General features: G+C 42.2%; 1 protein-coding gene across 1 annotated transcript; it reads left to right on the top strand.

The window, feature by feature from the left end:
- The first annotated feature begins 18811 nt into the window (after positions 1-18811).
- LOC112853590 (olfactory receptor 2B8-like) lies at positions 18812-19756 on the top strand. Its single transcript, XM_086705930.1, has one exon. It carries the CDS (start codon positions 18812-18814, stop codon positions 19754-19756), a length of 945 nt encoding a protein of 314 aa, XP_086562056.1.
- Positions 19757-20386: the final 630 nt, after the last annotated feature.

Genomic DNA, 20386 nt, shown 5'->3' with positions numbered 1-20386 from the left:
GGTGACGGTGTCTTTTCCTGTCTGCTTCTTTTACTTAGTTAACAGAAATAAATAATTCTTGTAGTGTAATTTTAAGATTCATTTAAGCATTCCAACCTACCCAATAGAAATGCGCAGGAATGGAGTTTGGGGATAAGTATTATAAAGCCCCAGTAAGATTCTGATGATAAACTAGGTTAGACATAAATTTTAATTTGCATAATATCTTATGTCTACCTTTGAAATCATCCTTCCTTCTCCTTTCCAAACTGGTCACATCTAATTAAAATCCAACAAAACTGTGAATCAATGCTTCAGTACTGGGGATTGGCTGACTGAAGTTATGCACACATAAAATCATCTGATGATTTTTTGCTTACTGGCATTTTGTATAATTGTCATTTTTATCACGGAATTGAGCTGACGGAGTGCCAAATACAATACTTTTGTTTTCTCATATCTTTACATTTCACTGCCTGGAGAAGGTAGAGCCATTAGCCTCGACACAGCCTATACCATTTAAATAATTTGAGCTGAACACTGTTTCACTCAGCTGTATTAAAATCACCTGGACACACTTCCAGTTAGGAGAGGGAGTCAGCATGGAGGAGAAGTAGGGGGACCCGAAGTTCTCTCGTCCCTCAAACAGCTACGTTGAGGCCACAAAGCTCGGAATTCCAGGCATCTTGGCTACAGAGTGACAGAGATGTTTCCAGGGACCCATGGGGACAGCCTGGTGGGCCTAGGGGCACGACTGCGAACTAGGGGAGATAAAACAGGCGGTGTAGGCACGGAGGGGAGGGACCTGTTCTGCAGAGAGACACAGGGAAGAGAAAGAGCGGCGGTGGAAGTGTAGGACTGGGTCTGGAGGAGAGAAAAACCACAGGTCTGGGGAACAGAGACTGGGGTGGCACCATTCTTCTCCCCATCACCACACGCCGGGCCTTCAGGGATGGGGCAGCAGGGCCACAGAGGAGGTGGGACCCCGTGCACCAAACCCTGACCACACCCCACCTGCTAACTGCAGATCCACAGGAGCGGCACTGACACTGACCGAACTTGATGGCCCCTCCCCCAGGTCAGCGCTGTCGCCGGCTCCATGGCGCCATCAGATATCTGTCCAGCACTTTTGCATTTTCTGATTTGATTCTTGATCAATTCTTATTATATATACATTATTGTTTTCTTCCTTTTCTTGCTCTTATTTCTTCCTTTCTCAATTCTAGCTGTTGGTTTGTTTAAGCAGACATTTTTAATCTGTTCTGTTTACACCTCTTCTGTATTACCTTCTTCATTTTCCTCTCTCCCTGGATTAAGCTATATAGTTTCCCTGATTCTCTGCCGGGTCAATTTTTTTTTTTCTTTTTTTACTTTTCTTTTTCCCCACCCCTGTCATTTCTCTCTTTGTATGGGATAAGGTTTCTTCCACCCCCCCCCCACCGCCCCCACCTTTTAAATTTTTTCCAGGGTTACTTTAATGAACAAATCACACTTGGTGGAAGGTTCAAAACGCCACTACAAGTAGGGACATAAAGCAACCAGAGTCACAACAACAGAGCACACAATACACTCCAAAAACACCTCCTGAAGGGCCAGGCCCTAGAGAGCATTATGACCCCTTTTTAATATAGCAGTGCTCACAGGAGCAGGACACATAACAAGCCATTAAAACAAGTAAAAGACAGAAAACTAGCCAATATGAAATGTAAGAATTCTCCTCAAAAGAAATTCCGGGAAGAAATGACACCTAGAGAATTGCTAACAACAGATGTAAAACAATATATCTGATCAAGAATTTAGAATAGTAGCCATAAGATTAGTTGCTGGGCTTGAAAAAAGCATAGGAGACAGCAGAGAATCTATTGCTGCAGACATCAAGGAACTAAGAAAGAGTTATGATGAATTAAGAAATCCTGTAAATGACATGTAAAATAAACTAGAGGCAGTGACAGCAAGGAAGGAGGAAGCAGAGGGGAAACTAAGTGAAACAGAAGGTAAAGTTATGGAAAAAGATGAAGCCGTGAAAACCATCGATAAGAAATACGAGACCAGGAGGGGAGAATTAGACAACTAGGTGATTCAATGAATCGTGGTAATATTCCATGTCATCAGAGTTCCAGAGGAAGAGGAAGAGATTCAGAAAGGGGCAGAAGGTTTACCTGAACAAATTATAGCTGAGAACCTCCCTAATCTGGGAAGGACAGACATCCACATCCAGGAGGCACAGAGAACTCCCTTCAGATTCAACAAGAATAGGCCTTCTCCATGGCATATAATAGTGAAAACGGCAAAATAGAAAGATAAAGAGAGACTTCTGAAAGCAGCTAGGGACAAACGGGCCTTAACCCACAAGGGTAGACATATAAGGGTAGTAGCAGACCTGTCCACTGAAACTTGGCAGGCCAGAAGGGAGTGGAAGGAAATATTCAATGTGCTGAATAGGAAAAACATGCAGCCAAGAATCCTTTATCCAGCACGGGATTCTGTCACTCAAAATGGAAGGAGAGATAAAGGCTTTCCCAGGCAAACAAGAACTGAAGGAGTTCATGACCACTAAACAAACCCTGAAGGAGATCCTATAGGGGATTCTGTGAGTGGAACACTGCAAAGACCACAAAGGACTAGAGACATCACCAGAAGCCTGAAACCCACAGATAACACAATGACACTAAATCCATAGCTTTCAATAATAGCTCTAAATGTACACAGTTAAAATGGCCCAATCAAAATACATAGGGTATCAGAATGGATAGAAAACAAAATCCATCTATATGCTGTCTACAAGAGGTCAATTTTAGACCTGAGGACACCTTCAGCTTGGAAGTGAGGGGATGGAGAACCATCTATCATGCTACTGGAAGTCAAAAGAATGCTGGAGTAGCCATCCTTATAGCAGACAAACTAGATTTCTAAATAAAGACTGTAACAAGAGGTGAAGACAGGCATTATATCATAATTATGGGGTCTGTCTATCAAGAAGAGTTAAAAATTTTAAATGTTTATGCCCCCAACTTGAAACTCCCAAATATATATATCAGTTAATCATAAACATAGCAATCTTATTGGTAAGAATATGGTAATTGCAGGGGACTTTAATACTCTACTTACAACAATGGACAGATCATGTAGGCAGAAAATCAATAAAGAAACAATGGCCTTGATTGATACACTGGACCAGATGGACTGGACAGATATATTCAGAACTCTTCATCCAAAGGCAGCAGAACACACATTCTTCTTGAGTGCACATGAAACATTCTCCTAGATAGGTCACATACTGGGTCACAAAACAGCCCTCAATGAATATAAAATAATTGAGATCATATCATAATCTCAAGGCTAGGAAACTTGAAATCAACCACAAGAAAAAAATGTGGAAAGACTCCAAATGTATGGAGGTTAAAGAACATCCTACTAAAGAATGAATGGGTCAACCGGGAATTAAATAAGAAATTTAAAAATATATAGAAGCAAATGAAAATGAAAACACGACCGTCCAAACCCTTTGGAATGCAGCAAAGGCAGTACTGGAGGAAAATACATTGCAATCCAGGCCTATTTCAGGAATCAAGAAAAATCCCAAATATAAAACCTAACTGTACACCTAAAGGAACTAGGAGCAGAAGAGCAAAGAAATCCCAAAGCATTCAGAAGAAGAGAAATAATAAAGATTAGAGCAGAAATAATAACAATATGGAATCCAAATAAAGCCACTAGAACAAATCAATGAGTCTAAGAGTTATTTTGGAAGAAATAAACAAAATTGATAAACCCCTAGCTGGACTTCTCCAACAGAAAAGAGAGAGAGCCCGAAGGGATAAAATCATGATTGAAAGAGGAGAGATCACAACTAACACCACACAAATACAGACAATTATTAGAGAATACCATGAAAAAGTATATGCCAACAAATTGGACAACCTGGAAAAAATGGACAAATTCCTAGACACCAACACACTACCAAAACTCAAACGGGAAGAAATAGAAAATTTGAACAGACCCATAATCAGTAAGGAAATTGAATCAGTTATCAAAAATCTCCCAACAAATAAGAGTCCTGGGCCAGATGGCTTTCCTGGGGAATTCTACCAGACATTTAAAACAGAGTTAATAACTATCCTTCTCAGGTGGTTCCAAAATATAGAAATAGAAGGAAAGCTCTCAGACTGATTCTATGAAACCAGCATGACCTTGATTCCCAAACCAGACAGAGACCCCACTAAAAAGGAGAATTACAGGTCAATATGGCTGATGAACACGGATGCAAAAATTTTCAACAAGATGCTAGCAAATTGAGTTCAACAGTATATTAAAAGAATTATTCACCATGATCAAGTGGGATTCAATCCTGGGCTGCAGGACAGGTTCAATACTTGCCAGTCAATCGGTGTGATACATCAGATCAGTAGAAGAAAGAATAAGAACCATATGATCCTGACAATCGATGCAGAAAAACCACTTGATAAAATACAGCATCCTTTCTTAATTAAAACCCTCAAGGGGTGCCTGGGTGGCTCAGTCGGTTAAGCGTCCGACTTCAGCTCAGGTCACGATCTCACAGACCGTGAGTTCGAGCCCCACGTCGGGCTCTGGGCTGATGGCTCAGAGTCTGGAGCCTGCTTCCGGTTCTGTGTCTCCCTCTCTGTCTGCCCCTCCCCCGTTCATGCTCTGTCTCTCTCTGTCTCAAAAATAAATGTAAAAAAAAAAAAAATTAAAAAAAAATAAAAATAAAAACCCTCAAGAAAGTCGGGATAGAAGGAACATACCTAAACATCATAAAAGCCATCTATGAAAAGCCCACAGCTAATAGGGGAAAAACTGAGAACTTTCCCCCTAAGATCAGGAACACGACAGGGATGTCCACTCTCATCGCTGCTGTTTAACATAGTGTTGCAAGTCCTAGCCTCAGGAATCAGACAACAAAATGAAATAAAAGGCATCCAAATTAGCAACGAAGATGTCAAACTTTTACTTTTCACAGTGGACATGATACTCCTCATGGAAAACCTGCTGGAGCTGATCCATGAATTCAGCAAAGTTGCAGGATATAAAATCAATGTACAGAAATCAGTTGCATTTCTATACACCAATAGTGAGGCAGCAAAAAGAGAAATCAAGAAATCAGTCCCATTTACAACTGCATCAGGAACCATAAAATACCTAGGAATAAACTTAACCAAAGATGTAAAATGCCTGTATGCTGAAAACTATAGAAAACTTATGAAAGAATCTGAAGGATACTTGAAGGAATGGAACAATATTCCATGCTCATGGATTGGAACAACAAATATTGTTAAAATGTCAACTCCACCCAAAGCAATCTACACATTCGATGCAATCCCAATCAAAATTGCACCAGCATTCTTCTCAGAACAGGAACAAACAATCCTAAAATTTGTATGGACACACGAAAGACCCTGAATAGCCAAAGTTATGTTGAAAAGGAAAACCAAAGGGGGAGGCATCATGATTCCTGACTTTAGCCTCTACTACAAAGCTATAGTCATCAAGACAGTAGGGTACTGGCACAAAAACAGACACATAGACCAATGGAACAGAATAGAGAACCCAGAATTGGACTCACAAATCTATGGCCAACTAATTTTGACAAAGCAGGATAGAGCATCCTATGGAAAAAAGACAGTCTCTTTAGCAAATGGTGCTGGGAGAACCCGACAGCAACACGCAGAAGAATGGACCTGGAACACTTTCTTATACCATACAAAAAATAAACTCAAAATGGATGAAAGTCCTAAACATAAGATAGGAAGCCATCAAAATCCTAGAGAAGAAAACAGGCAACCTCTTTGACCTAAGCTGCAGCAATTTCTTGCTCAACTTGTCTCTAAAAGCAAGGGAATTAAAAGCAAAAATGAACTATTGGGACCTCATCAAGATAAAAAACTTCTGCACTGCAAAGGAAACAATCAACAAAACTAAAAGACAAGCAATGGAATTGGAGAAGATATTAGGAAATGACATATCGGATTAACGGTTAGTATCCAAAACCTATAAAGAACTTAACACAATCAACACCTCAGAAACAAATAATCCAGTGAAGACAGGGGCAAAACACGTGAACAGACACTTTTCCAAAGAAGACACCCAGATGGCCAAGAGACACATAAAAAAATGTTCAACATCATTCATCATCAGGGAAATACAATTCAAAACCACACTAAGATATCACCTCATGCCAGTCAGAGTGGCTAAAATGAACAAATCAGGAGACTATAGAGGCTGGAGAGGTTGTGGAGAAATGGGAACCCTCTTGCACTATTCGTGGGAATGCAAGCTGGTGCAGCCACTCTGGAAGACAGTGTGGAGATTTCTCAAAAATTAAAAATAGATCTACCCTATGACTCAGCAATAGCACTGCTAGGAATTTACCCAAGGGATACAGGAGTGCAGATGCACAGGGGCACTTGTACCCCAATGTTTATAGCAGCACTTTCAACAATACCCAAATTATGGAAAGAGCCTAAATGTCCATCAACTGATGAATGGATAAAGAAATTGTGGTTTATATACACGATGGAATACTACTTGGCCATGAGAAAGAATGAAATATGGCCTTTTCTGGCAACGTGGATGGAACTGAGAGTGTTATGCTAAGTGAAATAAGCCATACAGAGAAAGACAGACACCATATGTTTTCACTCCTATGTGGATCCTGAGAAACTTAACAGAAGACCATGGGGGAGGGGAAAGGAAAAAAAAATTTAAGAGAGGGAGAAGCAAACCATAAGAGACTCTTAAAAACTGAGAATAAACTGAGGGTTGATGGGGAGTGTGAGGGAGGGGAGGGTGGGTGATGGGCATTGAGGAGGGCACCTGTTGGGAGGAGCACTGGGTGTTGTATGGAAACCAGTTTGACAAGAAATTTCCTATTAAAAAAAAGAACCATTATAGCAAAGTTTATATATGGGGGATGTGAAATTTTTGCATAATAAAAACCACTTATTAAAAATAACACAGAAAAAGGACATGATCCTTGAGCAACGTCTTGAATTAGTAATGGAACATGGTGTATGGGAAAATAGGACAAGAGAGTACCTTTCAAATGAAGCAAAGTAATAGAAAAATAAATGCATAATAGAATGCTGGCCCCAAGCTGATACGGTGTATCCAGTGATTAATATATTGTGGGTTTGTTCCCACAACTTAGAGGGTCCATAGAACAAATACACCTTCATATGTTAAAGGTGTGCCTTTCATTTAATATTGCAGACAATGGTTGCCAAAAGTATTTTTAAGCACGGAATGATGTGGTTGTGTTGCTTTGAGGAAAAATAATTCAGATAATGCTGTAGAAGCTTAGAGTTGGTTTGGTTACAAGATCTCTTAAGAGATAAATGGTTTGGCAAAGAGAAAAAGATCTTATGGACACATTGATAACAAATGGAAAATGTGTTCTGGAGAGTGAATGTATTCTAAAAATATGTCAGAGAAAATGAACAAGGCTTAGGTTTCGTGTTAGGATGAAAACGGAGGGAAGAATCAAGAATAATTAAGGGGAGGGCACCTGGATGGCTCAGATGGTTAAGTGTCAGACTCTTTGTTTCAGATCAGGTCATGATCCCATGGTTCACGATCGAGCCCTGCATTGGGTTCCGTGCTGATGGAATGGAGCCTGTTTGGAATTCTCTCTCTCCCCCCCTCTATCTCTGCCCCTTCCTAGCTAATGCTTTATCTCTTTCTCTCAAATTAAATAAATTAATTTCAAAAAATAGTTCAGGGTGTTCTCACTAAGGTTGCTGTCGGTTTGGTATTGAGATTCTGAAATTCTAACCTGTAGAATAGCAATTGTTTTCAGAACATGAAACATCAGAAATTTTAGAGTTCACAAATAATCCATATGTATATAGCCAATATTCCATTTGCTTTAGGATGGAACTCAAGAGGGGGTGTAAAATGTGGATGTGGATTGCAGATTTATCAACAGAGATTTCTAGATAGATGGTAGTTCAAGCCATAGAAATGACAAAATATCTCAGGAACAACGTAGAGAGAGAAGAGAAGCAAGGATAGAACGTTAGGAAAGCAAAACAGTGAAGTTTGTGCCCAGGGAGAAAGAACTGAGAATCAAGATCCCAAGAAATAATAGGAAAAGAGAGAGAAGCCAATGGACAGCACAGTTTCATGAAGGATGGGATGTGCTTAACGCCATACTACACCAAGTAAGACAACGGTGAGCTCATCTGCTTTGTGCAATGGAAGAACAGTAAAGGTTTCACAGAAAACCGCTTCAACAGAATGGTAGGGGGAGAAGGAACAAAGAACATTTGAAAGTGATGACAGAAGGAGAAAAAGCATGAATACTTTGTGTCCGGTCATAAAAAGATGAAATTAATGGAAGACAACAGCTAGAAGAAAATGGGGCAGAGAGAGGGTTTTAAGTCCAATTTTATTTTTCTTATAGGATAGAGGAGCATATGTTTAGATGATGAACAAACAGATAGTGGGATATAAGAAGTTGAAGAACAAAGAGAGATAACAGGGTAAAAAGTTCTCATAAAGTTGGAAGGTAATAGAGTTGATTACACCATTGGAAAATAATTTTCTTCAGTGACTCAGTAACAAAGAAAGGATATGACTAACATGAGGGGGAAAGGCTCAGGAATTTCCTCTTCTAAGTAGGAAAAGATGACAGTTCTGAAAACAAGGGGGGACTCTAAAGACTGGCCCTGGGGATATAATTTACAGTATGGGAGCTACAGTAAATAACACTATCTTGTATACTTGGAAATTGCTAAGGGAAGAGACCTTAGAAGTTCTCCTCACAAGAAAAAAAGGCCACTATGTGCAGGAACAGATGTTACCCAGACTTCTTGTTGTGATCATTCCACAATATATACCAGGATCGAATCATTACGTTGTATGCCTCAAACTAAAAGTACGTTGTATGAAAATTGTACCTCAACTTGTACCTTGTACCTCAACTTGTACCTCAAAATTGTACCTAACAAAAAGTAGTCTAACCAATAGTATTAAATAGTATTGGTAAATGGAAATTAAGAAGAGACAGTCGTTTCACTCCTAGTCAATTTGGTGGGAAAAGATTGACGACCTGCTCATCTCCAGAGCCTTCCTTCCTCTTTGGCTGCCTCTGGGGAGCCAAACTCTGTATACTTCGACTGAGGCTAATGAGTTACATTGGGCAGGACCCTCCTGGGGCCACTAAAAATACACACATCCTCAGTCCCTAGAGCTTGTACTTTGACTTTGGTGGCTTACCAAAAAATATCCCCCAGATATAATACTAGCCCTTTCATTCATGGGCAGATTCCATAGAGTTCACAGATTCCAAAGTGTGTTTAGCTGCAGACCCCACCGTCCACGCTAAACTACACCTCCTCGCATGTGCCAAAACACTCTGCAATGAGTGGACAATCTTCCAGGTAAACCCTGGGGATGACAGAACCTATGCTAACAGTAATGATGGAGAGAAGCATTACTACCTTGAACAGAGCCTGAGCAGTGAGTAATTGTGTCTGCCCTTGCCTCTCAGAGTCACCATTTTCAAGGTATATCCTGTTGAAAGGTCGCCATATTGTAAATACACGAATCTGTCTTTATTCTAAGGGCTTTGTTCTATCTATTGGATCCTAGCTTTCACGGGGACAGCAGTCATGTACTTTCATCTGCAGGACCTTCACTTTCCCATCCATATGCCAATCTCTTCACTTCATACAACTGTAGTGGTTCTTCAAAGACCAGTGGCTGCTTCCAAAAGTTAGGTGGATGTCTGTAATCTTTGTTATTCTTCCTTGGAAAGAGAGGTCATGCTCTTACTCTAACACTCATTCAAATGTTACTAAGAAGATGTGAGATTCTTTCCTTTGCTGCTGATTCCTTACACCCGGGAGGTTGATGGTGCTGCCTGCAGAACTGGTGTCTGTGGGTGAGTTGCTCTTTCCTGACAGTAACTTCTAGATGGAGGAGCAATGTGACCTCCAGGTTAGCTGATTACCACTTCACTGGAGAGTGAAAGACTGTAAGTGTTTTCTCTTCCAGCTCAAACCAAATGCTCGGTGGCAGATCCCACAAGCATGGAATCTGTGTTTATGTTTCAGATCTGTGAGTGTAACAGACAGGTCTATAGGACAATTGCCTTCATTGGATATTCATGCCAGATACGGGGAGTCAGTGTTTCCTACCACTGTAGGCTTCTGCTCCAGGAATAAGAGAATACGAGAACTTGAAATCAGATAGAAGTCATACCTGCATCTTGTCTTAGCCTTGCATGCAGGTATTTATTTATAATAAGGAACTGTTATCATTTCACAGGCATATGTGCATTCTACTATTGCTATTGGGTTGAATTATGACCCCTGCAAACCTCTCCCACCAGAAAAGTGGTTGAAACCCTAAACTTCAGTTCAGATTAATATGGGACTTTATATGAAAATAATTTTCTGCAAATATATTCAAGTTCAGATGAGGTTACACTCATCAGGGCGTGCTCTAACACAAAGTGACTGGTATTTCTTTTTTTTTTTTTTTTTTTTTTATATATGAAATTTATTGTCAAATTGGTTTCCATACAACACCCAGTGCTCATCCCAAAACGTGCCCTCCTCAATACCCATCACCCACCCTCTCTTCCCTCCCACCCCCCTCAACCCTCAGTTTGCTCTCAGTTCTCAACAGTCTCTTATGCTTTGGCTCTCTCCCACTCTAACCTCTTTTTTTTTTCCTTCCCCTCCCCCATGGGTTCCTGTCAAGTTTCTCAGGATCCACATAAGAGTGAAACCATATGGTATCTGTCTTTCTCTGTATGGCTTATTTCACTTAGCATCACACTCTCCAGTTCCATCCACGTTGCTACAAAAGGCCATATTTCATTTTTTCTCATTGCCACGTAGTATTCCATAGTGTATATAAACCACAATTTCTTTATCCATTCATCAGTTGATGGACATTTAGGCTCTTTCCATAATTTGGCTATTGTTGAGAGTGCTGCTATGAACATTGGGGTACAAGTGCCCCTATGCATCAGTACTCCTGTGTCCCTTGGATAAATTCCTAACAGTGCTATTGCTGGGTCATAGGGTAGGTCTATTTTTAATTTTCTGAGGAACCTCCACACTGCTTTCCAGAGCGGCTGCACCAATTTGCATTCCCACCAACAGTGCAAGAGGGTTCCCGTTTCTCCACATCCTCTCCAGCATCTATAGTCTCCTGATTTGTTCATTTTGGCCACTCTGACTGGCGTGAGGTGATACCTGAGTGTGGTTTTGATTTGTATTTCCCTGATAAGGAGCGACGCTGAACATCTTTTCATGTGCCTGTTGGCCATCCGGATGTCTTCTTTAGAGAAGTGTCTATTCATGTTTTCTGCCCATTTCTTCACTGGGTTATTTGCTTTTCGGGTGTGGAGTTTGGTGAGCTCTTTATAGATTTTGGATACTAGCCCTTTATCCGATATGTCATTTGCAAATATATTTTCCCATTCCGTTGGTTGCCTTTTAGTTTTGTTGGTTGTTTCCTTTGCTGTGCAGAAGCTTTTTATCTTCATAAGGTCCCAGTAATTCACTTTTGCTTTTAATTCCCTTGCCTTTGGGGATGTGTCGAGTAAGAGATTGCTACGGCTGAGGTCAGAGAGGTCTTTTCCTGCTTTCTCCTCTAAGGTTTTGATGGTTTCCTGTCTCACATTCAGGTCCTTTATCCATTTGGAGTTTATTTTTGTGAATGGTGTGAGAAAGTGGTCTAGTTTCAACCTTCTGCATGTTGCTGTCCAGTTCTCCCAGCACCATTTGTTAAAGAGACTGTCTTTTTTCCATTGGATGTTCTTTCCTGCTTTGTCAAAGATGAGTTGGCCATACGTTTGTGGGTCTAGTTCTGGGGTTTCTATTCTATTCCATTGGTCTATGTGTCTGTTTTTGTGCCAATACCATGCTGTCTTGATGATGACAGCTTTGTAGTAGAGGCTAAAGTCTGGGATTGTGATGCCTCCTGCTTTGGTCTTCTTTTTCAAAATTACTTTGGCTATTCGGGGCCTTTTGTGGTTCCATATGAATTTTAGGATTGCTTGTTCTAGTTTCGAGAAGAATGCTGGTGCAATTTTGATTGGGATTGCATTGAATGTGTAGATAGCTTTGGGTAGTATTGACATTTTGACAATATTTATTCTTCCAATCCATGAGCAGGGAATGTCTTTCCATTTCTTTAAATCTTCTTCAATTACCTTCATAAGCTTTCTATAGTTTTCAGCATACAGATCCTTTACATCTTTGGTTAGATTTATTCCTAGGTATTTTATGCTTCTTGGTGCAATTGTGAATGGGATCAGTTTCTTTACTTGTCTTTCTGTTGCTTCATTGTTAGTGTATAAGAATGCAACTGATTTCTGTACATTGATTTTGTATCCTGCAACTTTGCTGAATTCATGTATCAGTTCTAGTAGACTTTTGGTGGAGTCTATCGGATTTTCCATGTATAATATCATGTCATCTGCAAAAAGTGAAAGCTTGACTTCATCTTTGCCAATTTTGATGCCTTTGATTTCCTTTTGTTCTCTGATTGCTGATGCTAGAACTTCCAGCACTATGTTAAACAACAGCGGTGAGAGTGGGCATCCCTGTCGTGTTCCTGATCTCAGGGAAAAAGCTCTCAGTTTTTCCCCGTTGAGGATGATGTTAGCTGTGGGCTTTTCATAAATGGCTTTTATGATCTTTAAGTATGTTCCTTCTATCCCGACTTTCTCAAGGGTTTTTATTAAGAAAGGGTGCTGGATTTTGTCAAAGGCCTTTTCTGCATTGATTGACAGGATCATATGGTTTTTCTCTTTTTTTTTGTTAATGTGATGTATCACGTTGATTGATTTGCGAATGTTGAACCAGCCCTGCATCCCAGGAATGAATCCCACTTGATCATGGTGAATAATTCCTTTTATATGCCGTTGAATTCGATTTGCTAGTATCTTATTGAGAATTTTTGCATCCATATTCATCAGGGATATTGGCCTGTAGTTCTCTTTTTTTACTGGGTCTCTGTCTGGTTTAGGAATCAAAGTAATACTGGCTTCATAGAATGAGTCTGGAAGTTTTCCTTCCCTTTCTATTTCTTGGAATAGCTTGAGAAGGATAGGTATTATCTCTGCTTTAAACGTCTGGTAGAACTCCCCTGGGAAGCCGTCTGGTCCTGGACTCTTATTTGTTGGGAGATTTTTGATAACCGATTCAATTTCTTCGCTGGTTATGGGTCTGTTCAAGCTTTCTATTTCCTCCTGATTGAGTTTTGGAAGAGTGTGGGTGTTCAGGAATTTGTCCATTTCTTCCAGGTTGTCCAATTTGTTGGCATATAATTTTTCATAGTATTCCCTGATAATTGTTTGTATCTCTGAGGGATTGGTTGTAATAATTCCATTTTCATTCATGATTTTATCTATTTGGGTCATCTCCCTTTTCTTTTTGAGAAGCCTGGCTAGAGGTTTGTCAATTTTGTTTATTTTTTCAAAAAACCAACTCTTGGTTTCGTTGATCTGCTCTACAGTTTTTTTAGATTCTATATTGTTTATTTCTGCTCTGACCTTTATTATTTCTCTTCTTCTGCTGGGTTTAGGCTGCCTTTGCTGTTCTGCTTCTAGTTCCTTTAGGTGTGCTGTTAGATTTTGTATTTGGGATTTTTCTTGTTTCTTGAGATAGGCCTGGATTGCAATGTATTTTCCTCTCAGGACTGCCTTCGCTGCGTCCCAAAGCGTTTGGATTGTTGTATTTTCATTTTCGTTTGTTTCCATATATTTTTTAATTTCTTCTCTAATTGCCTGGTTGACCCACTCATTCGTTAGTAGGGTGTTCTTTAACCTCCATGCTTTTGGAGGTTTTCCAGACTTTTTTCTGTGGTTGATTTCAAGCTTCATAGCATTGTGGTCTGCAAGTATGCATGGTATGATTTCAATTCTTGTAAACTTATGAAGGGCTGTTTTGTGACCCAGTATATGATCTATCTTGGAGAATGTTCCATGTGCACTTGAGAAGAAAGTATATTCTGTTGCTTTGGGATGCAGAGTTCTAAATATATCTGTCAAGTCCATCTGATCCAATGTCTCATTCAGGGCCCTTGTTTCTTTATTGACCGTGTGTCTAGATGATCTATCCATTTCTGTAAGTGGGGTGTTAAAGTCCCCTGCAATTACCACATTCTTCTCAATAAGGTTGCTTATGTTTATGAGTAATTGTTTTATATATTTGGGCGCTCCGGTATTCGGTGCATAGACATTTATAATTGTTAGCTCTTCCTGATGGATAGACCCTGTCACTATTATATAATGTCCTTCTTCATCTCTTGTTACAGCCTTTAATTTAAAGTCTAGTTTGTCTGATATAAGTATGGCTACTCCAGCTTTCTTTTGGCTTCCAGTAGCATGATAAATAGTTCTCCATCCCTTCACTCTCAATCTAAAGGTGTCCTCAGGTCTAAAATGAGTCTCTTGTAGACAGCAAATAGATGGGTCTTGTTTTTTTATCCATTCTGATACCCTATGTCTTTTGGTTGGCGCATTTAGTCCATTTACATTCAGTGTTATTATACAAAGATATGGGTTTAGAGTCATTGTGATGTCTGTATGTTTTATGCTTGTAGTGATGTCTCTGGTACTTTGTCTCACAGGGTCCCCCTTAGGATCTCTTGGAGGGCTGGTTTAGTGGTGACAAATTCCTTCAGTTTTTGTTTGTTTGGGAAGACCTTTATCTCTCCTTCTATTCTAAATGACAGACTTGCTGGATAAAGGATTCTCGGCTGCATATTTTTTCTGTCTAGCACACTGAAAATCTCGTGCCAATTCTTTCTGGCCTGCCAAGTTTCAAAAGAGAGATCAGTCACGAGTCTTATAGGTCTCCCTTTATATGTGAGGGCACGTTTACCCCTTGCTGCTTTCAGAATTTTCTCTTTATCCTTGTATTTTGCCAGTTTCACTATGATATGTCGTGCAGAAGATCGATTCAAGTTACGTCTGAAGGGAGTTCTCTGTGCCTCTTGGATTTCAATGCCTTTTTCCTTCCCCAGTTCAGGGAAGTTCTCAGCTATTATTTCTTCAAGTACCCCTTCAGCACCTTTCCCTCTCTCTTCCTCCTCTGGGATACCTATTATGCGTATATTATTTCTTTTTAGTGTATCACTTAGTTCTCTAATTTTCCGCTCATACTCCTGGATTTTTTTATCTCTCTTTTTCTCAGCTTCCTCTTTTTCCATAACTTTATCTTCTAGTTCACCTATTCTCTCCTCTGCCTCTTCAATCCGAGCCGTGGTGGTTTCCATTTTGTTATGCATTTCGTTTAAAGCATTTTTCAGCTCCTCGTGACTGTTCCTTAGTCCCTTGATCTCTGTAGCAAGAGATTCTCTGCTGTCAGCTATACTGTTTTCAAGCCCAGCGATTAATTTTATGACTATTATTCTAAATTCACCCTCTGTTATATTATTTAAATCCTTTTTGATCAGCTCATTAGCTGTTGTTATTTCCTGGAGATTCTTCTGAGGGGAATTCTTCCGCTTGGTCATTTTGGATAGTCCCTGGCGTGGTGAGGACCTGCAGGGCACTTCCCCTGTGCTGTGGTGTATAACTGGAGTTGGTGGGCGGAGCCGCAGTCAGACCTGATGTCTGCCCCGAGCCCACCGCTGGGGCCACAGTCAGACTGGTGCGTGCCTTCTCTTCCCCTCTCCTAGGGGTGGGATTCACTGTGGGGTGGGGTGGCCTGTCTGGGCTACTTGCACACTGCCAGGCTTGTGATGCTGGGGATCTGGCGTCTTAGCTGGGGTGGGTAGGCAAGGTGCACAGGGGCAGGAGGGGCAGGCTTAGCTTGCTTCTCCTTAGGTGATCCACTTCAGGAGGGGCCCTGTGGCAGCAGGAGTGAGTCAGATCTGCTGCCGGGGGTTTGGCTCCGCAGAAGCGCAGAGTTGGGTGTTTGCGCGGAGCAAGTTCCCTGGCAGGAACTGGTTCTCTTTGGGATTTTGGCTGGGGGATGGGCGGGGGAGATGGCGCTGGCGAGCGCCTTTGTTCCCCACCAAACTGAGCTCTGTCGTCAGGGGGCTCAGCAGCTCTCCTTCCCTTTATCCTCCAGCCTTCCCGCTTTCTGAGCAGAGCTGTTAGCTTATGACCTCCCAGACGCTAAGTCGCGCTTGCTGTCGGAACACAGTCCGTCAGGCCCCTCCGCTTTTTGCAAGCCAGACTCGGGGGCTCTGCTTGGCCGGCGAGCCGCCCCTCCGCCCCGGCTCCCTCCCGCCAGTCCGTGGAGCGCGCACCGCCTCGCCGCCCTTCCTACCCTCTTCCGTGGGCCTCTCGTCTGCGCTTGGCTCCGGCGACTCCGTTCTGCTAATCCTCTGGCGGTTTTCTGGGTTATTTAGGCAGGTGTAGGTGGAATCTAAGTGATCAGCAGGACGCGCGATGAGCCCAGCGTCCTCCTACGCCGCCATCTTCCTTCTCCCTCAAGTGACTGGTATTTCTATAAGAAGGACAGAGTAGACAGGTGAGGGAGAATTCCATCTGCCTACAGAGGCAGTAGTTGAAATCCTGCAGCCACAACTCAACGAAACCCCCAAACTGCCAGCAAAAGAGCCACCAGAGACTAGAAAGGTCCAAAGATGTATATTCTCCCTGACAGGTTTCAGAAGCCCTGCCAGTATCTTCATGTTGGACTTCTGTCCTCCTGACATATGAGACAGTGCATTCCTGCTGTCCTGAGGACGGACCTGGTTAGTGGACCTTGGTTATCAAGACTAGGAAAATAATACAGCATATGGAAATTCATGTGAAAATGTCTATGTCAACTTAATTCTTCCCTTCTAGGCACAATGCATTTTACATGCTTCTTAGCAGAATATATGGTTTCTTGGTTCCAATCACTTTCTCTGCACTGAGAAGAACAAAATTATTGAGAATCAAGTTCTTGGCTGAGTGATGAGCTGTTTTGTTGGCCTCCCAGAAATAACAGCCTATTGTAAACCCTGTGGGAGCCTTCTTCTGGGCACCGCGATGGACTGCAGAGGCCCCTTCTCTCACCCTTACAGCACATGGATAGAGGGAAGAAGCAGAGGTAAGTCCCAATAACATGTGACAAATGGTACTAATGCCCTTTGTATGATTCTGCATATTGTGGACCAAGGCCTGATCATAGACGATAAGAACCATGCTGTTGCTACAGACAAGCAAGGACTGAGGAGGCTTCTTCAATATGGGACAGTGGATCTTTTGGAACATAAACCTCCCAGGGTTCAACAAAGAGCTAAAATCATCATATCTCCTATTTCTTATTGAAAGCTAGAAACACCATGTCGTTTATTTGAAGGGGACAGTTGGGGTGGGAGAGTAGTCTTGAGAATCTCAAAGCTTATTAGTGGTAGACTTATACTTATGATCCTGGTATTCTGTTTCTTACTTTACTCATTTTTAAACTTATTTTCTCAAATTCATTCTACCCTTCAGCAACACAGCAACAACAGCCAAACAAACAGTGAAAGGATTTAGGAATAAAAGGATAAATGGACCAAGAATCCTAAAGGAAGCATAATAGAGAGGTGACCGAAGCTCCTCTTGGCTCGTCATTGATTTTGCTACTAGAAAAGTTACTTTTAAAAATATAGAGCTCTGCAAGGTTCCATACAACCTAGCTTTGGGGGAAAAAATCCTAGAATTTGAATAATCAAGGCTATCTACTTGTTGTTACGGATTTCCTTTGCTTTGCTATTGTCTCTGAGTGTCTATAAACCCTAGACTCACATTCAATAGCCTGTTCAAGTTCATAATCTTCTTCCCTATTGTGATTCATTCAACAAAGACTGTTTGGGACTCTAGTACATGCCAGATTCTTTTCAATCTCTTCATGAGACATTACTCTTGTCCAGGTTGTATTTACTATTAAACTTGCCTCACATGGCATAGGGGGAAGGGAGGTTATTTCTAAGAGCAAGCCCAGTAATTTTGCTGGAAACAGAATGATTCACATGACGTTGGCATTTATAGGAAGTACAGACTGAGATGCTGTAAAAAAATATTTCCCCACTACACTAAAAAATTTGAAAGGGAGCTGTAATGTGAGACAAAAGAAAATGAAACATTGGATTGATGATTTCCTGCTATGTTACTGAAATTGCTGTCAGTGATAATTAGTCAGGATTAGTCATCCTGCAAAGTGAACACTGGGCGTGATGAATTCTTCAGTCATTTCCAAGATGCTTCCCAATCAATAACCACGATTTCAGGCTCCATCCCCAGCGTTCATTAGTTTATGCATCAAAATGTATTGTTCCCCTTGTATAAAATTGGTAATGGTAAATTTCTCTATCTATGCACTTTCAGAAAACACATTTTTTCTCCCCACAAATTAGAAGTAGGGGAGCGCGACGCACGTATTTCAATTCTTGATGGCAAACAAACATAGAGGGAAGGGACAGTGCAAATTTGCACCTTACTCAGAATGACTAGATTAATTTTTTTGAGAAACTACAGTTACCTTCAGTGTTCATGCATTCACAAAAAGACAGTGTCCCTGCTGGTCAAAAGCCCAGGTTGTGGAGTCAGTCTGAAGCCTGGTGAGTGCCCCTGGGCAACTTACTGAACCTCCTTCACACTCACTTTGCTCATCTGGTCAACACAGATCAGGAACGTGCCAAACTCAGAAGTCATTGGGAGAAAGTGCACCCACATCTAGGGCAGTCCCCGAAACACAGAAGATGCTCCCGTTCAGGGGCTGTTTATCACCCCATCGCTCCCCAACAAGGAAGGGTGTGTGCAAACTCTCAGGCCTCCACCCAGATTCCCGCGCCCACTCTGGGAAAACAGGGCTGGATTGAAGCTGCAAGAGAAAACTCCTGCTAACTGTGCAGACTGAGTGCCATGGAAAGAGCGAATGGCAGCACCTCCTCAGGATTCCTCCTCCTGGGCTTCTCCGACAGGCCTCAGCTGGAGACGCCTCTCTTTGTGGTCATCCTGATGGGCTACGTCCTGAGCTGTCTAGGCAATGGCACCATTATACTCCTGTCGCTGCGGGACCCTCGCCTGCACACCCCCATGTATTGCTTCCTCTCCAACCTCTCTTTCATGGACCTGTGTCTGACCACCTGCACCGTCCCTCAGACTCTGGCCAACCTCAAGGGGCGGGACAAGACCATCACCTCTGGTGGCTGCGTGACCCAACTCCTCATGGCCCTGGGGCTCGGGGGCGTGGAGTGTGTGCTCTTGTCGGTCATGGCCTATGACCGCTACGCCGCCGTGTGCCGCCCACTGCACTACCTGGTCATCATGCACCCGCAGCTCTGCCTGCACCTGGTGCTAACTGCTTGGCTCACAGGGTTCGGCAACTCGGTGCTACAGACGGCCCTGACCATGACCCTGCCCCTGTGCGGGAGAAACCAGGTGGACCATTTCTTCTGTGAAGTGCCGGTGATGCTCAAGCTGGCCTGCGCCGACACCTCCATCATCGAAGCTGAAGTCTTCGCGGTCAGTGTCTTCTTCCTCGTGGTGCCTCTGTCGCTCATCTTAGTGTCCTATGGCCACATCACCAGGGCCGTCCTGAAGATCAAGTTGGCCCGGGGCAGGCGGAAGGCCTTCGGAACCTGCGGTTCCCACCTGATGGTGGTGGTCATCTTCTTTGGCACACTCATCTCCATGTACCTCCAGCCTCCCTCCAGCTACTCGCAGGATGTCAACAAAAGCATTGCGCTCTTCTACACTCTGGTGACTCCCCTACTGAATCCCCTCATTTACACTCTGAGGAACAAGGAGGTCAAGGGGGCACTGAGGAGACTGGTGAGAGGAACCACAGACTCCAGAGGGAGCTAATACAGGGTTTGCAGATTCTGGGTGACTACAACCCGGTTGTCACTGAAGTCAACAAATCCTTATAAAGCACCTCCTCTGTCTAGGGCATTGTTCCACTGACTTCGACTGTGATCAGCAGTCACAACACTCAGCCCTGTCTCCATGGAGCTCAATATTCTAGTGGGGAGAATATGGGTTCAATAAAAGAATCTAAAAATAACTATGATGTATCCTCTATTGGAATGTATACAATAATGAGAATCAACAAATAATAGCTACATACATCAGCATGAATGCCTCTTGCAAGCACACTGCTGAGTGAAGGAAGCCAGCTGCAAAACAGTTCATACTGTTAGAACTGATTGGTATAAAATTTACTTTTAATTCATGTGAAATTCAGAAGCAGGCACAATGAATCTGTGGTATTGGAAGCCAGAATGGTGGTTGCCCAGAAGAGTCACGACTGGAAGCAGAAGTGGGGGAGGAGAATTCGGGGTTCTGCTTATATTCTGATGATGGATCTGAGCACGGTTGATAGAAGGTGTACAACATGGGAAATGTCATCAGACTTTACCCTGAAGCTGCTTCCACTCTCGTGTGCATGATGTACTTCCAATCACTTAATTTTAATGGGTTTGAAGCAAGCCTGAT

The sequence above is a fragment of the Puma concolor genome, chromosome B2 (assembly GCF_028749965.1).
Source record: "Puma concolor isolate L17-30 chromosome B2, mPumCon1.1.hap2, whole genome shotgun sequence".
NCBI lineage: Eukaryota > Metazoa > Chordata > Mammalia > Carnivora > Felidae > Puma > Puma concolor.
This window is presented reverse-complemented; position numbering and strand designations above follow the sequence as displayed.

What these genes read in the sequence shown, in the direction of transcription:
- LOC112853590 (XM_086705930.1), top strand. Translation starts at nt 18,812, where the DNA reads ATGGAAAGAGCGAATGGCAGCACCTCCTCAGGATTCCTCCTCCTGGGC.